The 19,557-nt window shown below is 44.2% G+C and overlaps 1 protein-coding gene across 1 annotated transcript in view; it reads right to left on the reverse strand.

The window, feature by feature from the left end:
- Nucleotides 1-19,557, reverse strand: part of PCCA (propionyl-CoA carboxylase subunit alpha) — a 935,313-nt gene that overhangs the window by 168,795 nt on the left and 746,961 nt on the right. Inside the window, exon 20 of the mRNA XM_040336164.1 lies at nucleotides 18,549-18,647. Coding sequence (XP_040192098.1) covers nucleotides 18,549-18,647 — 99 coding nt within the window. The remainder of the gene's footprint in view (nucleotides 1-18,548; nucleotides 18,648-19,557) is intronic.

A 19,557-nucleotide genomic window follows, 5' to 3' on the forward strand; every position in this document is an offset into this window, starting at 1 on the left:
CAATGCTGTTAAATTGAATGTACTTGACGTATTCCAAGAACATTTGATCCTATGAGAAAACAGCCTAGGAAAATTCTATCATGAGAGAAAATAGCCCAACAATATTTGAGAGAAGGAAAGATCTTAACGTGGATCTTCACCCTGAAAAATATGTTTCCTCCTCTCTAATCCTTCCCTGCTCCTCTACATACATATCTCTTTTTTTGTTTACAAGTTTGAGTCCCGCTCCACATCTTCCTTCTCGCCTTGGACGAATGACGTGCAGAACATCTTTCATTCATAGAGCCCTGGTTCACACTGGGCTGCGGGAGTGAAGCCGTGCGAGTTCAGTTGAACTCGCACGATTTCACTCCTGCTGGCAGTCCCGATTTCGGCCGCGATTTAAGAGACATCTGTGCAGGTTTCTGCACAGATGTCAATGTAAATCGCGGCCCGAAATCGCAAAAAGTAGTACAGGAACTACTTTTTGAAATCGGTGCAGCGCCGCAGATGCGGCGTCGCACCGATTAGGACTGTGTCATCGCCGACAATTGCCGGCAAATGCCGCCGATTTGAGATGCAAAATCACATGTGAAATCGCATCTCAAATCGAAACAAATCGTACCCAGTGTGAACCTGGGCTAAAGGTAGAGTGGGTGGGCCTAGCAACACATATTTAGGAAGCGTTTGCCTGAACCTGGAGGAGATGGCAGCCTCCTGATGACATCAAACAAGAACATCGCAGAGCAGGCCTGGAGCAGATAAGTAGTAGATCTCAGCAGGACAACACTAAATCTCTGCTGGGTGAGTAAACAAATTGTGCACAAACCAGCATCAGTTAGGCAAGGATCGAAAAAATAGATAAATGGGGGGAGGGTGAAGATCCTCTTACAGAGCATTACATTTTGCCCCTTTTGCACAACAGCTTCATACATTGTTCAAAAAATCATCTATAAAACCAATGAATGAACTTGGGGTAATTCACACATAATTAATGTATTTTTATAAATGGATACCTATATTTTTAAAACACAATGAGGCCCGATTTACTAAAAACAATGCGCTGCGCCGGTTCATGGCTTAATTGGCACGCCGGATGAATCCTTAATTAGGCGCATGAACTGGCGCAGCAGCCAGCGCAATGCAATTAACCACTTAAGGACCGCCTCCTGCACATATACGTCAGCAGAATGGCACGGCTGGGCACATGTACGTACAGGTACGTCCTGTACATGTACCCAGCCGAAGCTCTGTGACCGGGACCCGATCGCCGCTGGGGTCCCGCGATCGGTCCCCAGAGCTGAAAAACGGGGAGAGCCGCGTGTAGACACGGCTTCCTTGTTCTTCACTGTGGCGGCTGCATCAATCGTGTCATCCCTTTTATAGGGGGACACAATCGATGATGTCACTCCTACTGCCACACCCCTCTACAGTTGTAAACACACATTAGGTGAAACATAACTCCTTCAGCGCCCCCTGTGGGTAACTCCCAAACTGCAACTGTCATTTCCACAGTAAAAAATGCATTTTAAATGCATTTTTTGCTGTGAAAATGACAATGGTCCCAAAAATGTGTCAAAATTGTCCGCCATAATGTCGCAGTCACGAAAAAAAATCGCTGATCGCCGCCATTAGTAGTAAAAAAATAAAATAAAAATGCAATAAAACTATCCCCTATTTTGTAAACGCTATACATTTTGCGCAAACCAACCGATAAACGCTTATTGCGGTTTTTTTACCAAAAATATGTAGAATAATACGTATCGGCCTAAACGGAAGAAAACATTTTTTTTTTTAAATATATTTTTGGGGATTTATTATAGCAAAAAGTAAAAAACATTGCATTTTTTTCAAAATTGTCACTCTATTTTTGTTTATAGCGCAAAAAATAAAAACCGCAGAGGTGATCAAATACCACCAAAAGCTCTATTTGTGGGAAAAAAAGGACGCCAATTTTGTTTGGGAGCCACGTCGCACGACCGCGCAATTGTCAGTTAAACGACCAGTGCCGAATCGCAAAAAGGGGCAAGGTCCTTTAGCTGCATTTTGCTCCGGGTCTTAAGTGGTTAATATGTAAAGCCGCCGCCAAACTCCCTTTAGAAGTCTATGGGAGAAATCAAAAGTGTTCATTTTAAAGGATAATATGCTAGTTTTTGTCCTAAAAAGTGTTTGGAGACCTGAGTCGTGCCCCAGGGGACATGTATCAATGCTTTTTTTATTTTTTAAAACGGACGTTTTTTTGGGAGCAGTGAATTTAATAATGCCTAAAGTGCAACAATAAATGTGAAATATTCCTTTAAATTTCGTACCTGGGGGGGGGGGGGGGGGGTGTAAAGTAAGCATGTGAAATAGCGCATGTTTCCCATACTTAGAACTGTCTTTGCACAAAATGACATTCTGAAGGAAAAAAAGTCATTTAAAAAATCACTCGCGGCTATAATGAATTGTCGGCTCCCGGCAATTCAGATCAAATTCGTTCATAAAAAAAAAAAAAAAAACGTGGGGTCCCCCCAAATTCCATTACCAGGCCCTTCAGGTCTGGTATGGATATTAAGGGGAACCCTGCCATAAAAAAATTACGTGGGGGTTCCCCCCAAATATCCATACCAGGCCCTTTAGGTCTGGTATGGATTTTAAGGGGAACTCCACCCCTTATCCGAGCACGTAACCTGGCCGGCCGCAGAAAAGAGAGGGGGATGAGAGAGCGTCCCCCCTCTCCTGAAACGTACCAGGCCACATGCCCTCAACATGGGGAGGGTGCTTTGGGGTCCCCCCGAAAGCACCTTGTCCACATGTTGATGGGGACAAGGGCCTCATCCCCACAACCCTGGCCGGTGGTTGTGGTGGTCTGCGGGCGGGGGGCTTATCGGAATCTGGAAGACCCCTTTAACAAAGGGGACCCCCAGATCCCGGCGCCCCCCCTGTGTGAAATGGTAAAGGGGTACATTGTACCTCTACCATTTCACCCCAAAAAAGTGTCAAAAAATGTAAAAAAAAACAATAGCCGGTTTTTGACAATTCCTTTATTAATGTCTTCTTTCCGCGCTTCTTCTTCCATCTTCTTCTTTTCTGCTTTCATTCGGGTTTCTTCCTTCATCATCTTCTTCTCCTTCCTTCGGTCTTCTCATCCGCATCTTGCACAGCTTCATCTCCCCCGGTCGTTTCGCTTCCAATTGAAGATCCCGCTGTGTGACGCCCCTGTGACCCCGCCCCCCTCTGATGCACATGTACCACACGGGCACTTTCGTATGGCTTTTCCCGTGGCGTCAGAGGGGGGTGGAGTACCCGGATTACACCGCGTCCTCAGTGATAAAAGTACTGTCTGAAGAACGGGAGCATCACACAGCGGGAACTTCAATTGGAAGCAGATCATCCGGGGAAGAAGCCGTGCAAGATGCGGACGAGAAGACCCAAGAAAGAAGCAGAGGAAGAAGAAAAAAAGAAACCCAAATGAAAGCAGAAAAGAAGAAGAAGAAGAAGAAGAAGAAGAAGAAGAAGAAGAAGAAGAAGAAGAAGAAGAAGAAGAAGAAGAAGCAGAAGAAGAATAAGCAGAAGAAGAAGAAGGAGAAGAAGCAGAAGAAGCGCGGAAAGAAGACATTAATAAAGGAATTGCCATTTCACACAGGGGGGGCCGGGATCTGGGGGTCCCCTTTGTTAAAGGGGTCTTCCAGATTCCGATAAGACCCCGCCCGCAGACCTCCACAACCACCGGCCAGGGTTGTGGGGATGAGGCCCTTGTCCCCATCAACATGGGGACACGGTGCTTTGGGGGGACTCCAAAGCACCCTCCCCATGTTGAGGGCATGTGGCCTGGTACGGTTCAGGAGAGGGGGGTGTTCTCTCATCCCCCCTCTTTTCTGCGGCCATCTTTTCTGCGGAATTTCTGCGTGCTCGGATAAGGGGTCTGGTGTGGATTTTTGGGGGAACTCCACGCCATTTTTTTTATTTGGGTGGAGTTCCCCTTTAAATCCATACCAGACCTGAAGGGCTTGGTATGGAAATTTAGGGGGAATCCCACGTCTTTTTTTTTATTTGACGGTGGGGATCCCCTTAATATCCATACCAGACCTGAAGGGCCTGGTAATTGAATTTGGGGGGACCCCACATTTTTTTTTTCGTTATGAGCAATGACTGTTCTGCCATGAATACTTTTAAATTACTTTTTTTTTCTCTTCATAAATGACATCTTGTACAGGGACAGTTCTAAGCACGGGAAACATGCACTACTTCACAGGCCTGCTATACCCCCCCCCCCCCTATGAAATGTAAATGCATATTTCACTTTTTTTTGTTTCACTTTAACCACTTCCATATCACGCCTATTCTGGCACTTCTCTTCTTCATGTAAAATATATATATTTAGCAGACACCCTAGGGAATAAAGTGGCGGTCATTAATTTTTTTTTATTTCCAACAGTATTTGCGCAATAATTTTTCAAACGCCTTTTTTTTGCCAAAAAAACGGTTTAATGAATTAAAAAATAACAAAGCAGTAAAGTTAGCCCAATTTTTAGGGATAATGTGAAAGACCATGTTACACCGAGTAAATAGATACCTAACTTGTCACACTTTAATATTGCACACACTCATGGAATGGTGCCAAACTTCAGGACTTAAAAATCTCCATAGGCGACACTTGAAATTTTTTTACAGGTTACCAGTTTAAAAATACAGAGGAGGTCTAGGCCTAGAATTATTGCTCTCCCTCTAATGCACGCGTCAATACCTCACATTTGTGGTTTGAACAGCGTTTACATATGTGGACGGGACTTACATGGGCGTTCGCTTCTGAGTGCGAGCTACTAGGGACAGGGGCTTTTTTTTAACAGAATTTTATTTAGTTTTGCACTTTTTTTTCTCTTTTTGATCACTTTTATTCCTATTACAAGGAATGCAAACATCCCTTGTAATAGGACTAGTGTGTGACAGGTCCTCTTTATGGAGAGAGGCGGGGTCAATAAGACTCCACATCTGTCCTCCAGGCTGGAAAGCATGAGCTCGAAATAAAAAACACTGATCTCATGCTTTCAGCCGCAATCATGTTCGTTCAGCACAGTGGTGTAGTGGATAACACTTTCACCTAGCAGCAAAAAGGGTCACTGGTTCGAATCCCGCCCGTGACACCATCTGCCTGGAGTTTGCATGTTCTCCCTGTGCCTGCATGGGTTTCCTCCCACAATCTAAAAACATGCTGTAAATCGGATCCTGTCTAAATAAGCCCTAATATGCAGTAGTATATTTAGGTTTTGTGCTGCCCTAGGCCTGACTAAACTTCTGCACCTCCTAATAGAAAAATGACCCACCCCTTCCTGTCAAGGCAACACCCTGTTTTTTATGACCCGCCCAGAAATTTTCAGGGGGGGGGGGACACACACTAGTTCTGGGGGGGAGGGGGGACATTGGATTCCCTTAATTTGCATAGTTTTTCTCTCACTTCCTGTTAGGCTATGCGGCAGGAAGTGAAGGCAAATCTCCGCAATTGGACAGGGATGGTACAAAATAAACTGACAGGGGCTATAACCCTCCCTCACTTTATCCAAAATGAAAAAAAAAAAGTGTTGATTATAGTTCTACTTTAAGCACACATTTCTGATAATTTTATTGAGAGGACTAAGAAAATATAACCATGCCAATAGGCCAGAATACAGCATTGCTAATATGTATGAATGTGTGTTAGGGACCCCCACAAACACCACCCAATGTTAAATAAACAATTTTCTTAATTTGCAAATAAGTATCATCCCTGTCTCAGAGACCTTTAGCAGCAGTACAAGCAACATCCTGTAGGGATGCGATGTCCTGTGTGCTGGCCACCGCTTTCCGAGAACCACATATGCGCATACCCAATACACGGTGGTCGCGCATCTACGTGCAGTAACCCAATTTTTAGGGATAAGTAATAGTAAAGCAGATGGAGATTTCCAGGATCGGACTCACAAATGTTTCTAGTGAAAGGCAACAGGTGCTTTCAATTAAACAAGGGCTAAATGGGCCATTGACATGCATCACAGTTGATCTGAGGAATGCGTCTGCAAATTTAAACTAAATGAAATGCTTTCTTCTTTTTACTTGGGGCTAGAGTGCAGAGGGATTAAAAGTCTGCTAATTTTTTGGGGATGTCTGCACCCCTGATAGGGTATAGACACCTCACAAATGTTGTCACTTTCTACTTCAAATTCATTCACTTCCTGTCACATAGCCAAACAGGAAGTGAGGGTAAAACCTTACTAATGTCTTTTCTTGGGCACACACAGATCAATCTAAATAGTTTCCCATTATGTAAATTGCACTCTAGCATGTTGCTGTGTACACCCCAAATTATTAGGGATCTTGGACTTTGGGGTCCATTTACTAAAGGCAAATCCACTTTGCACTACAAGTGGACACACAAGGAAGAAAAAAAAACAAAAAAAACGTTGCTTCTACATGATTGGATGTTAAAATCGACAGTGCTTCCCCTCAGATTTTCAGCGACTACGCTTGTACTGCAGAGTGGCTTTGCCTTTACTAAACCCAAAACTAACTAATCATTTGTGGTGTACACAGCAGTGCTGGAGTGCAATTTGCTTAATAGGGACACTGGTTAGATTGACCTGTGTGTCCCCAAGAAAAGACATTGGTAGGGTTTTAACCTCACTTCCTGTTCAGCTGTGTGACAGGAATTGAAGCCAATTTTAAGCAAAGGGACACAAAGCCCAACCAAAAAAACACAAGCAGGGGTTCTAACACTCACGTGGCTTCCCTCAAACACCCACAATTAGAATAGGATTGCCTTGCGCTAGATTTAAGCACAGTGCTGTAAATTTACAAGCCTGTCCGCCAATACCCCCCCCCCCCCCCCAACAGTCCATGTTTGCAGGTTTTTCTTAAAAGACAGTCTGGACAGCAATTCTTGATCAGATAAATCCACAAAACATGTCCTGTCAGGGGTACTTGAGGACTGAGGCTGAGAACCACTGCAGTAAAAAGGAAAAAATTAATACTTACTGCTCTGTATTTTTCCTTTCCGGGTGATTATACATGGCAGCAAACAATCCATGCATACGCACCAGGAAAGGAGCTTCGAGACAAAAATCACACCTGTTTTGTTAGGCCAATCAGCCTATTTCAGCTGCAGCTGTCAAAATCTGTAGCATGAAAAAGTAACAAAAAACAAACTTCAAAATTTGAAAGTAATTTTATTGGTCAACAAAACAAGGAAAGCAAAAACAAACAAAAAAATCAAACAAAAATAAATAAACATAAAAAATAAAAATAAACATAGGTTCATTTGAGATCGTAAACAGAATATGGTTTATCCTTTGGAAATTAACAGGATAAATAGACCCAGACATCTATTAAGGATTGAAACATTAATTAGTCAGAACATCTTGAGAAATATTTAGCAAAACAATGCAGCACAGACAAATACATCAAAGTGAACACCCTAAAAACAACATACATTGACAGCCTCACAAATATTTCAGGCGGAGATAGCCCCCACCCAAAAGAAATAAATAAACCAATCAAAAAAACCCTTGATCAAAAACATATCTGTTTTGCAAAGACATTCGATAAGGACACACACATATAATCTTGCCAGCTGGCCCTACACACAATCTGGCCTCTTTTCAGGGCAGCTAACAACTGCTCTATGCAAGCTTTATATAACATAGGCTTGTGTGCTAATGAGGCAATTGAAAACACATGCACAGCCCATGAAACACACAACACAAGTTCACCCAATGTAGAGACTGAACTTTAAAGTGGGTACACCTGTTAAGGATGTCCTTAAATTACTAACCCAAAAAACAAATTCCCTGGGCATGCTCAGATCACCAGAAATGCAGAGGCAAAGCCCTGTCCAAAATGAATCACATCATCCAGCTAGCTACAAAATTAGAGATGGGACAAACACCCCCTGGTCCGGGTGGGCAAACAGAGCCTAACATGGGAAAAAGTTATACCATAAATACCATTGCAGTCTATGGGAATTGACTTGTTCATTTTGCTAGACCCCACTTGGCTGGCTTATCTTCTAGTAATTGGCCTTAAAATGGGTATGGGGGCCCTGGTCCCACCTAAGGGACATACAGTACCTGCCACCGTTATTGTACTTTCAGCGTGATCTCAATCTGGTTTTAGGCGACAGGGTAATGTAAATCTTGCATAAAAGAGGGCTCCTGCGCTATCGGGGACTACAGCTAGGGGGCACTGCTTGCAAACACCATGTAGTCTGTCCTTGCCAGAAAAAAATTAAACAAATGTGAAAGTGGTGGTGTCTGCGCTGTGAAGTAAATAGTGTAAAGTATACAACGTGGGTGACTGAACCATAAAAATTGATACTAAAACTAAGTGCGTGATGAACAGATCAAAAACAGAACAGTAAATCAAAGATGCTTGAACAAATACAAAAACTCAATGTGAGCCTGAAAATCACTCAAAGTCCATATGGTAGTAACAGGTGAAAACATAAAAGTGCAAAATGATCAGAGTCAAAAGATCATAGATCAAAAATCAAGTGAAAAATAAAATAAAGAATAATAAAGTCTTATAAATAGTGCTCCCAAAAGTCCAAAATTCCGTGCTGGGGGCAAAAACTTCAGTGCAAACACCTCTTGTGGTCCCTAACTGCTCACCTCCTGGCTATAGCACGGATAGCCAAAAAATGAACTCCAAGGGATGTAGACACAGGCAGCAGCAATTAGCGACGGCTGAAGGACTCAGCAGCAGATGGACATGTAAAAAACACCAAAGGAACATCATGGCATAATACTGTGGGTGCTAAAGTAAACAATGAATCACATAGACATGCACTCACAGAGGCCATGAACAGTAGGCCTATCTCCAACGAACACAGAGTTTGTGATTGGTCCTATGTAAATTCCTGAGTTTCTCCCTGTTACCTCCTCCAACTTCAGATGGCCTATCGTTGGAGATAGGCCCACTGTTCATGGCCTCTATGTGAGTGCATGTCTATGTGATTCATTGTTTACTTTAGCACCCACAGTATTATGCCATGCTGTTCCTCTGATGTTTTGTGCATGTCCATCTGCTGCTGAGTCCTTATGTGCAGGAGGCGGTCCTTAAGTGGTTAAAGCGTGACAAGTTAGGTATCTATTTACTCGGTGTAACATTATCTTTTAAATTATCCCCAAAAATTGGGCTAACTTTACGGTTTTGTTATTTTTTAACCACTTCAGCCCCGGACCATATTGCTGGTCAATGACCGGGCCACTTTTTGCGATTCGGCACTGCGTGGCTTTAACTGACAATTGCGCGGTCGTGCGACCTGGCTCCCAAACAAAATTGACGTCCTTTTTTTCCCACAGAGCTTTATTTTGGTGGTATTTGATCACCTCTGCGGTTTTTATGTTTTGCGCTATAAACAAAAATAGAGCGACAATTTTGAAAAAAAAATTGAATATTTTTTACTTTTTGCTATAATAAATATCCCCAAATATATATATATATATATATATATATATATATATATATATATATATATAAATAAAATGTCCTCAGTTTAGGCCAATACGTATTCTTCTACATATTTTTGGTAAAAAAATATCGCAATAAGCGTTTATTGATTGGTTTGTGCAAAAGTTATAGCGTCTACAAAATAGGGGATAGTTTTATGGCATTTTTATTAATATTTTTATTTTACTAGTAATGGCGGCGATCAGCGATTTTTATCGGTACTGCGACCTTATGCCGGACACTTCTGACACATTTTTGGGACCATTTGCATTTTTATAACAGTGCTATAAAAATGCATTGATTACTATAAATATGCCACTGGCAGGGAAGGGGTTAATTATGTTCCCTGTGTGTGTTCTAACTGAAGGGGGGTGAGACTGACTTGGGGAAATGACTGATCGCTGTTCATACATTGTATGAACAGACAAGTCAGGCATTTCTCCCCCTGACAGGACCGGGAGCTGTGTGTTTACACACACACAGCTCCTGGTTCTCGCTCTGTAACGAGCGATCACGGGTGCCCGGTGGTGGGACCAGGGGCGAGCGGGGGACGCTGACCATGAAGAGGAACTCCGCACCAAATAAAAAAAAAAAAAAAACGGCGTGGGTTCCCCTTCAGGAGCATATCAGGCCCTTAGGTTTTGTATAGATTGTAAGGGGGAACACCAACAGCGAAAAAATGGCGTGGGGGTTGCCCCCAGATCCATACCAAACCCTTATCCGAGCACGCCGCCTGGCCGGACAGGAATGGGGGTGGGGACGAGCGAGCGCCCCCCCCTCCTGAGCTGTACCAGACTGCATGCCCTCAACATGGGAGAGTGTGTGCTTTGGGGCAGGGGGGGCACTGTGCCCCCCACCCCAAAGCACTCTTGTCCCCATGTCGATGGGGACAAGTGCCTCTTCCCGACAACCCTGGTCGTTGGTTGTCGGGGCCTGCGGGCAGGGGGCTTATCAGAATCTGGGAGCCCCCTTTAATAAGGTGGCCCCCCACCCTATGTGAATGAGTATGGGGTCGTACATCGTACCCCTACCTATTCACCTGGGGGGAAAAAAAATATTTAATAAAACACTACACAGGTTTTGAAGTAATTAGTCAGCTGGGGGGACTTTTGCCAGGGCCCCTCCCCGTTTAAGCTCTTTTACATGGGGGGGGGGTAGACCCGGTCTTTGCCGTTTTCTGCCGGGGGGGGGGGGGGGACTTCACCGTCACCTTCTGCCTGGGCCCCCTCCCTTTTAAGCTCTTTTACATTCGGGGGTGCGCCCAGTCTTCTCCGCCGGTTTCTGCCGGGGGGAGCTGGACTTCCCCGCTGCCTGCTGCCGGGGCCCCCCCCGCTGCCTGCTGCCGGGGCCCCCTCCCCCGCTGCCTTCTGCTGGGGCCCCCTCCCCCGCTGCCTTCTGCCGGGGCCCCCTCCCCATTTCTTCTTTAAGCTCTTTTACAAAGGGGGGGAGGGGTAGGCCTGGTCTTCTCCACCACCCGGCGACCCCACCCTTTGTTACATTACATTCCCGGGGCATGATATAAAAATCTGTGTAGTGTGGTTTTTTAACTTTACATTTTCCCCCAGGTGAATGTGTAGGGGTACAATGTACCCCATACTCATTTACATAGGGTGGGGGGCCAGCATCTAGAGGCCATCTTATTAAAGGGGGCTCTCAGATTCCGATAAGCCCCCGCCCGCAGACCCCGACAACCAACGGCCAGGGTTGTCGGGAAGAGGCCCTTGTCCAAATCGACATGGGGACACGAGTGCTTTGGGGTGGGGGGCGCAGTGCCCCCCTGCCCCAAAGCACACACTTCCCCATGTTGAGGCCATGCGGCTTGGTATGGCTCAGGAGGGGGGCGCTCGCTCGTCCCCACCCCCATTCCTGTCCGGCCAGGCGGCGGGCTCGGATAAGGGTTTGGTATGGATCTTGGGGGAACCCCCACGCCGTTTTTTCAGGGTAGGTTTCCCCCCTTACGATCCATACCAAACCTAAGGGTCTGATATGCTCCTGAAGGGGAACCCACGCCGTTTTTCGCCGTTTTTTTTTTAAATTTGGCTTGGAGTTCCCCTTCATGGTCAGCGTAAGCTGAAAACTATTTAGGCATTCACGTGCGCCGCTTCAAGCCGCACAAAGGCAGTTACGCCGCTTGGTATTTACCAATATGTTGCCGGCGTAGTGGAGCGGCGTGCGCAAGTGCCCGAATTAGCCGCTCACGCATGCGCAGTACTCAAATAAACCTCCCGCAGGTTTAAATGTACTTGCCGGTGTAGCGGCTCGTTTTCAGAAAAGTCACTTTCAATTCGGCCCGTAAAAGTTAAACATGTCCCTACACTTCCCCACATCACCCCCTAAATAAACACACTCACAAACACTTTCATTTTACATTTCTAAATGCCATGCGCCAGGTCCATAGAGGCGCACCATGCGCCCCCTCGGCATTATAGTAAATAAGGAATTGTGCTGCTTTGGCAGCGCATTCCTTTAGTAAATTCCAAAACGGCTGTTGTTCCAGCCTTTGCTCCATGAATCATGGAGCAAAGGCTTGGTAAATCAGCCCCAATGTGTGTTCTGTTTTGGTAAAATTTTGTGTTAAGCCTGGTACACACAAAAAAAAGACAGATCGCCACACATGATGTTAGTGTGTCAATCTCCCCAGCTGAGCTATTGCGTTCTGACAGGGGGACTCTGCCAAAACACACAGATTAGCGCTCATAGCCTTGGTCTGCGAGTTGTGATTGGTTGCTGGTTTTCCAGGATTCCCCTTCCAATGACTGGCTTTTGTCGGAATTTGGCCTGGGTGCACCCCAGCCTTAGCACAAATGGCTAACAATTTTTAAATGACTATACCTGTGTCACTTTTTTTAAATATAAAAAGTACACATGACAGAAAGACACAAAAAGTAAAGTGTAAACTAAAATGTTATAAATTGAGAGATACCACAGCATTTTTACCAGGGGCGTAACTAGAAATCACAGGGCCCCATAGCAAAATGTTGTATGGGGCCCCCCCCCCCGGATTTACTTCCTTTGCCGCCCCAAGGCCGGGTCCTTCAATGACGCCCCCCCCCCGCCCAAAAAAAACTAAAAGTCCCCCAACCCTGAAAGCGCACGGAAAAATCATACGGGTGGACCTACATATAAAATGTATAAGGATTGAGGGGTGAGCTGTGTATGGGGGAATTTAACGGTGATCTGTGTACGGTGTGCAGGATTTAGGGGTGATCTGTGCACATGCAAGTACCCTCCTTCCCAAGTGCAGAGCTCTCCTCTCCCCAGATTAGTTTGGAGCCCACCCTCCATCAATACACATTCCTCTGGCATCAACCCCCCTTCTTCCCCCTTTCAGTAGTGAGCATTCCGGTCACCCAACTAACATCAGAGATGGGCTGCAGAAGAGAAGCTGTAACTCACTGCATGTCCGTGGAGCATAGGGTGACCACGTGTCCCGGATTGCCCGGGACAGTCCCGCATTTTGCAGGTCTGTCCCGGGCACCTTCATTCCAGGACAATACAGTGTCCCGGAATGAAACTGACACAGCCACCCCCCCGGCCAATCTTATGACCCAAAAAAAGGCCGTCACATCACCGCTTTACTCACTGACGGTACTTGCCCTGGCCGGGAATGCCTGGAGGAGCACAGTCCCCGCCCCCTTCTTGTGATTGGCGAAATCATAAATCCCACCTGATTTTTGGGAGGGGGGGTGTCCCTGAATGGTAGTTTGGAAATGTGGTCACCGTAGTGGAGCAGCTCCTGTCTGTGTACACCCCCCACCCCTTCCCCCCTCCCCTCTCTGCTTTCACATAGAGATAGATAGACAATGTGTTTTGTAGAGCAGAGAGGGTTCTAAACGGCTGTCGGGAGGAGAGCACTGTCACTTGTAAATACAGCAGCGCTTCTGTATTAACAAGTGACAGTAGAGGATTTTTTCACCCCTGTGTTGCCGCAGCGCCCAGGGCTGCTGTTAGAAATCACGGGGCCCCGTACAGCCTACCTGACAGGGCCCCCCTAAAAAAATATCAAAACAAATATTTTTGCTAACAATACACCACAAAAATCATTTTTAACATACACAAGCACAAAAAAAACTTATAAACTTACAGGGGAACAGGGCTAAATATACAACAGGAAAGACAATTCCCCTCTTCCTTCACCATCAGAGTTTCTGTCTCTCTTCTGGTGCTTTGCAGGGGTTAAAGAAGGATCCCGAGGTGGGGCATCTTACTCCTGCTGCTTGTGCGGGTGGGATGTGTACTGCGCCAATCACATGGGATGAATAGGAGAAGAGGGTCAGCAGGGATTGGCGCAGTACACAGTACACATCTCACCCACACAAGCAGCAGTAGTAAGATGCTCCACCACGGGGTTCTTCCTTAAGCCCTAAAAAAAAAAAAATGTGGTGGGAATGAGAACCATGGGGTAGGGGAGAAAAAGGGGGGGGTAAAAGTGGGGGTGGGTATGAGATGGGGTATGGGTAGAGAAGAACTCGAATGAGACTGGGGAAATCCTGGTCTGTATAGGGATTAAAAAGGAGGAGGATTTGTGCTGGTAGTGGGGGGGGGGGGGGGGGAGGGAGGGCAGATAGATCGCTGTCAAGGAGACTGGAGAGGGATAATCAGAGATGGGCATGGGGCATACTCTCAGCTGGTAATAAATAGCCATAGTATAAAAAGTAAATGGGCTGTCTGGCAGGAAGGGGAGAGGGAGTGATCTCCATTGCTTAGTAAAGAAACAGTGTTGGGGGTGTGCAAGGGGGGGGGGGGGGGGGTTCCAGACATTTGTAATGTTTGTAGATCCTGGGACACACACATGTGTGAAGGTAAAGTGTCTGCAGGGAAAAGTCAGGGAAGGGAGGGGGAGAGATAACAAGCATCTGAGAGGAGCAGTGTGACAGGCAAAGATGAATGGATCTGTGTGAGGACGACAGGGAGCAGGACGGCCAGATAGTGTCTGAGGAGGGGAGGAAGATGCCAGGGAGAGAGAGCATTGCAGACACAGCCAGATAACAGAACTGACCTGTACACTGTAGCAGAAGAGAGCCAACGTGAGGAGACCTGTTATCACTGCTGCCCGAACCTGCTGGGAGGAAACTTCAAAGGCCCCCCATGCACCTAGGACCCCTGGGCAGTTCACAGAAGTGCCTGTGCATTAAGACAGGCAAGCTCTCCCCCACTCTCACAGTGTCCTGACGAATCTCCCAGCTTTTAGGGAGAGGAAAACAGGCAGCGCTGGGGGGAGACCAGGCACCTATAGGACATAGGAGGATCACATGTGGCTACAACAGGGAGGCAGATCGGTGCGCTGTGACAGAAATATTGCCGACAGGAGGGAGAGAAACACAGCATCGGTTCTGTAACTGTCACAGCGCACCGATCTGCCTCCCCATCGGCGGGCCCCACTCGGCTGCGGGCCCCATAGCGCCTGCGTGGGTCGCTATGGCGGTAGTTCCGCCACTGATTTTTACATTGATCCACTGTGAAAAAGAAGAGGTCTGTAAAGTAATACAGACCAATTACAGTGAAATAAATGAGTAATAAATATACTCAGCAAAATTACTAAATCTGTATACCACATTACATAAATGTAATTACTTATTAGTCAAATCTCTAAACCACTATCATAAAAAGTATGGACTAAAATGTGCCAACAGCAGACATATTTCAGCAATGATGATTAATGAGATGGAAAATATTGCAAATGAAAAAGGTAGTAAAAAGTCCCAACATTAACTTTTATTAAAGGAAACAAGAGCTTGTACTTTTCCCACAACTCATAATAAATAGAGCCAACTGCTTTTGGAAACTGCAAAGGTGAACAAAGCTACAAGTGCCGACAATGAGCGAAGTGAGTGCCAAAACAAACAAGGACTTGGTGCATGATAAGCTGTCAGTACGTGTCCAGATGAAAAAGAAAACAAGAGACCTTTTATCGTTTTATTAGCACTCCACCCTAATTAGTGGGCTTTTGACTATTGTGTTACATCTCGTCCAGAAGTAAGAGAGGTGACTAGTGTCACTTTAGGATGTCATTCATTGAACCTTTTTCTTTCAACTATGGCATGCAGTGACAAACAGAAATACTAATTCAATGAATGCGTGACCTAATCATGAAGAGTAAGCAAGTATAATAAGGCAGGTTAGCCCTGTATGTTTCAGCTGACAAAGTTAGGACAGTGGGCTGAGCGAGAGGCAAAGCAACGGAGGGCCATGGCCTATTCTATATAGAGGGCATTCATTCAGACACAAGAAAGTCTACCTCTAAACAAGAGCTACAGAAAGCAAGGTGGTCTTAACTGTGTCTGCGCAGACTAGATAATTGGAACACCTTTTAACTATGCATCTGAAAGGACTGATCTCTGCTCTCCACCAAAGAAGGGCTCAGAAGTATAACATACAGACTTGATGCAGCTGCTGGTTAATAGACTGATAACTAATGCTTCATTCAGGGATAAATATATATAAATCCTACATTTCTACTCTTAGGCCTCATTTCCACTGGCGTTTTTACAGCCACGTTTCTGAGCGTTTTTTACAGCTTAAAAACGCCTGTCCATGTTATTCTATGGCTTCATTTCCACATAGACGTTTTTGAGCTGCAAATGGCATAGGCGTTTTTGAGCTGTAAAAAAAACGCAGGACCAGGGCGTTCTGAAGCTCCAGAGTAGAGCTGTAAAAACGCCAGACGTTAAAAAATGCTCAAAAACACGCAAAAACGCTTAAAAACGCGACCGCGGCATTTTTAAAGCTGCAGCTCACAAAAAAAAAAATTTTTTTTTTTTTACAAAATAAACATGGACAGGCGTTTTTAAGCTGTAAAAAAGCCTAACAACAGTGGCTGTAAAAACGCCAGTGGAAATGAAGCCTAAAACTGACAGTGACATTGAGAAGGGCAGAAAGGCAAAACAATCAAAAAGAATGAGAATGAAAATGAACTAGCAGAAAAAAATGTGTAAAAACTTGTGCCTACACATATTCATAGGCATACTAGCATGGGAAGAATTAATTTTCAATATCTAAAGTATAATTTAATGTATGTTTAGGTATTGCGGAACAACTGCCACCCAAAACAACACTATGCACAAATCACTTACACTTAGTATATGTCAGTACATTTGCTCATTCATATGGTACAAATTAAGATACTGAAGTATGAGACACTAAACAAAACCAATAGGTGCCATTTAAAGAATAGGCCAAGTGTGGAAACAATTATAAACAGATAGGAGGTTTAAAATAACCTTTTTGATTTTGGTGTGATATCCCAAAAAATGTCACTTGGGTGATTATCCATACATATGTTAGGTGTGTGAGTGCATATTTAGACTGATATAAATGAACCACTCCTGAACAAGTGTAACTTTTTACTGGTTCTTGGCCAATTATAATTTGCAATTTGTCCTACATATGCAGGGTTTCAGAGCAGCTCCCCATAACTCAGCTGCCTTGCCACAGAAAATTAGTTCCACCTAGTTGGGTATCAATGACTTATTCACTACGAGCTCTAGGACTCAGTACAATCTGTTGAGCACTGAGGTCTGAAATGGGTGACTACCTTCATCAGACTTCAAACATAAATGAGTTTGCTAGCAATAAAAACACAGAAGGGACATAATTATTGTGAGAGAAATGTACTAGAGCAACAGATCATTTGAAGACTTTTCTATAGGGCTGATAATAATGGACTAGGCCAAACTACGACCAGCTGTGTCCAGGTGGATTAAAAATGCAAAATGAAAGAAACAAGCATATTAAAATATATTAGCCTCCTGACAGATTTATATAACACAAAGGCATTCAAATACATTGTCTGTGCAGCATACTCTTCTTTTGAAATTAGGTGGGTACCAGACATAGTTAAAAAACTCATTTATTTGATTGTGAATTGTGAAAAAAAGGAATTGTCAGTAATAATAATAATAATCAGAAAAAAAATGGTGTGGGCCCCCCAAAAGCATACAAGGCCCTTCAAGTCTAGTGTGGATTTTGAGGGGAATCACATGCCCAATTTTTTTTCAAAGACTGCCTACTATACGTTTTCACACTACACCCTGTACTCATTCACATTGGGGGGGGGGGGAAACTGGGGCCCCCCTTATTAAAATGGGCTTCTAGATTCCAATAAGCTCCACAGACCCCCCACCCCCACAACTACCAGCCAGGGTTGTGGAGAAGAGGCCCTTGTTCCCAATCAACATGGTGGAAACTGATCCCCCCCCCCTGCCACAAAGCGCACCCCCATGTTGAGGGCATGTGGCCTGGTATGGTTCGTGGTGGTCGCTTTTCTACTCCTTTTTCTGGCCTGTCAGGCTACATGCTTGAATAAGGGTCTGGTAAGGATTTTGGGTGAAAACACAAATTTTTCTTATTTTATCTTTGCCGTAATTCATTTTTTTTACATTTAGCTGTCAGCAGGGAACTCTGACAGCTGATGACTCATTGGTTGTAAAGGGTGTGGCTTCCACCCACTCCTTAACAAATATTTACAAATTGTTATGGAGCATGTAAAAAAAAACAAACTATATAAATGCAACACTTGCATTTTTGGTGCAGGTCCATTGAAGTCTATTACACGCAAAATGCGATCAGCTGTCAGTCAGTCCCTGGCCCTTCCCAAAAATGCAGCAACTGCAAAATGCATAAATTTGAATGTGTACCATAGGAACCATGTTAAATGGGCTGTAGTGCATTTCTGCAAAACTGACTAAAAATGCAAAAGTGTGAACCTAGTCTAAATCATGAGGGTGTGAGACTGAACGTATACAGAAAGCCTTCAGAACAGCTGACAGGAAATGGCCAGTGCCTTTCTGTAAAGCACAGTTGGGAGGGGGAAACTGATGAGAGTAAACAGGGAGTTAAGGCATGCTTACTGAGGGTGTAAAGCTGAATGGGCACACAAAGCCCCTGTGCTTCTGATAGGAAACATGAAATGCTCTTCTGTTTTATATTATAAAGAAAATTATAATAATAATAATAATAATAATAATAATAATACAAAAATAAAGCATTTTTACTATGAAAGATAGTTAAATAATAAATGAACAGAAAAAAAGCTGCAGTTTCAGACTAATTAAGTGTTAAGCAGACTTAAACCAACTGTCAAACACCCTCAGGGGAAGCCAAGAGCTTACCTGTATAGTTTTCAGCATGTCATCAATGCTGACAGACAGTAAAGGCAAAGACAGGTTCCATTCACTAGACACATTCACTTTAGTCCCATCAACTTCCACCTGTTTGGACATTATAACAGACTATTAATATAGAGGCAGACAAAAAGGTTCTCTAAAGTTCATTACTGCACACAAAGCAAAAGACATTTTAAACAGATGGCTTCCAAGCAACCTGTCATGTTTACCAATCCTGCTATCCGACAGGGTCCAAATATGTAAGCATTTAGCCATCTCTGGGGAAAGGTGAAGGACCTGTGAACATCTGCCTCTGGGTATTGCTGCATCAAGTGATTTACAGCAAACAAGAAAATGCCAGCTAAATTGTGGGTGTTTGCAGACATGCTACATTTAATAAAATTAGACAGGTAATTTGGAAACATTGAGGTGACATTTTGCTAGTTATAGGACAGGCCTAGCATATAATATTCTCTCTGAGGCTTAGACCTGTGTATTACATTAGAGAGTTCTTTATGGTGACTCTAATTAATAAAGAAGCTTTAATTAGGAGGAGAATTTTATGCTACATCCATTTTATCAAACCTTTCAGAAAATCATCATATAGCAGATAAAAGCTACGCCCCAGGAATGATTAAATGTTTTAAGACTTATTCAATAAGAAATGTAAACTGATTACATGTTATCAGCAACTAGTTTGAATGATGTTTATAGTAAATTATATAAAAAAATAAGGCTAAATATAATCTCCTTTAAATAGCATTAGACTAAAGCCTCGTACACACGATCGGATTTCCATCGGACAAATCCGTGGAATTTTGTGCGAAGGGCGTTGACTGTGAACTTGGTATGCATACAGACGGCAGAACTTTTTCAGCCAACATACACAAAACGATGTGGTTTTTCAGCTCTTTGGCACCATCCTTTGGGCAACTTCTGCTAATGTTGTCTTATGGTTAGCATTGGTTCGGAACATGCGTGTTTATACTTTGGATTGTTTTCTGATGGACTTGTG

Source organism: Rana temporaria, chromosome 2, assembly GCF_905171775.1.
Source record: "Rana temporaria chromosome 2, aRanTem1.1, whole genome shotgun sequence".
Classification (NCBI taxonomy): domain Eukaryota; kingdom Metazoa; phylum Chordata; class Amphibia; order Anura; family Ranidae; genus Rana; species Rana temporaria.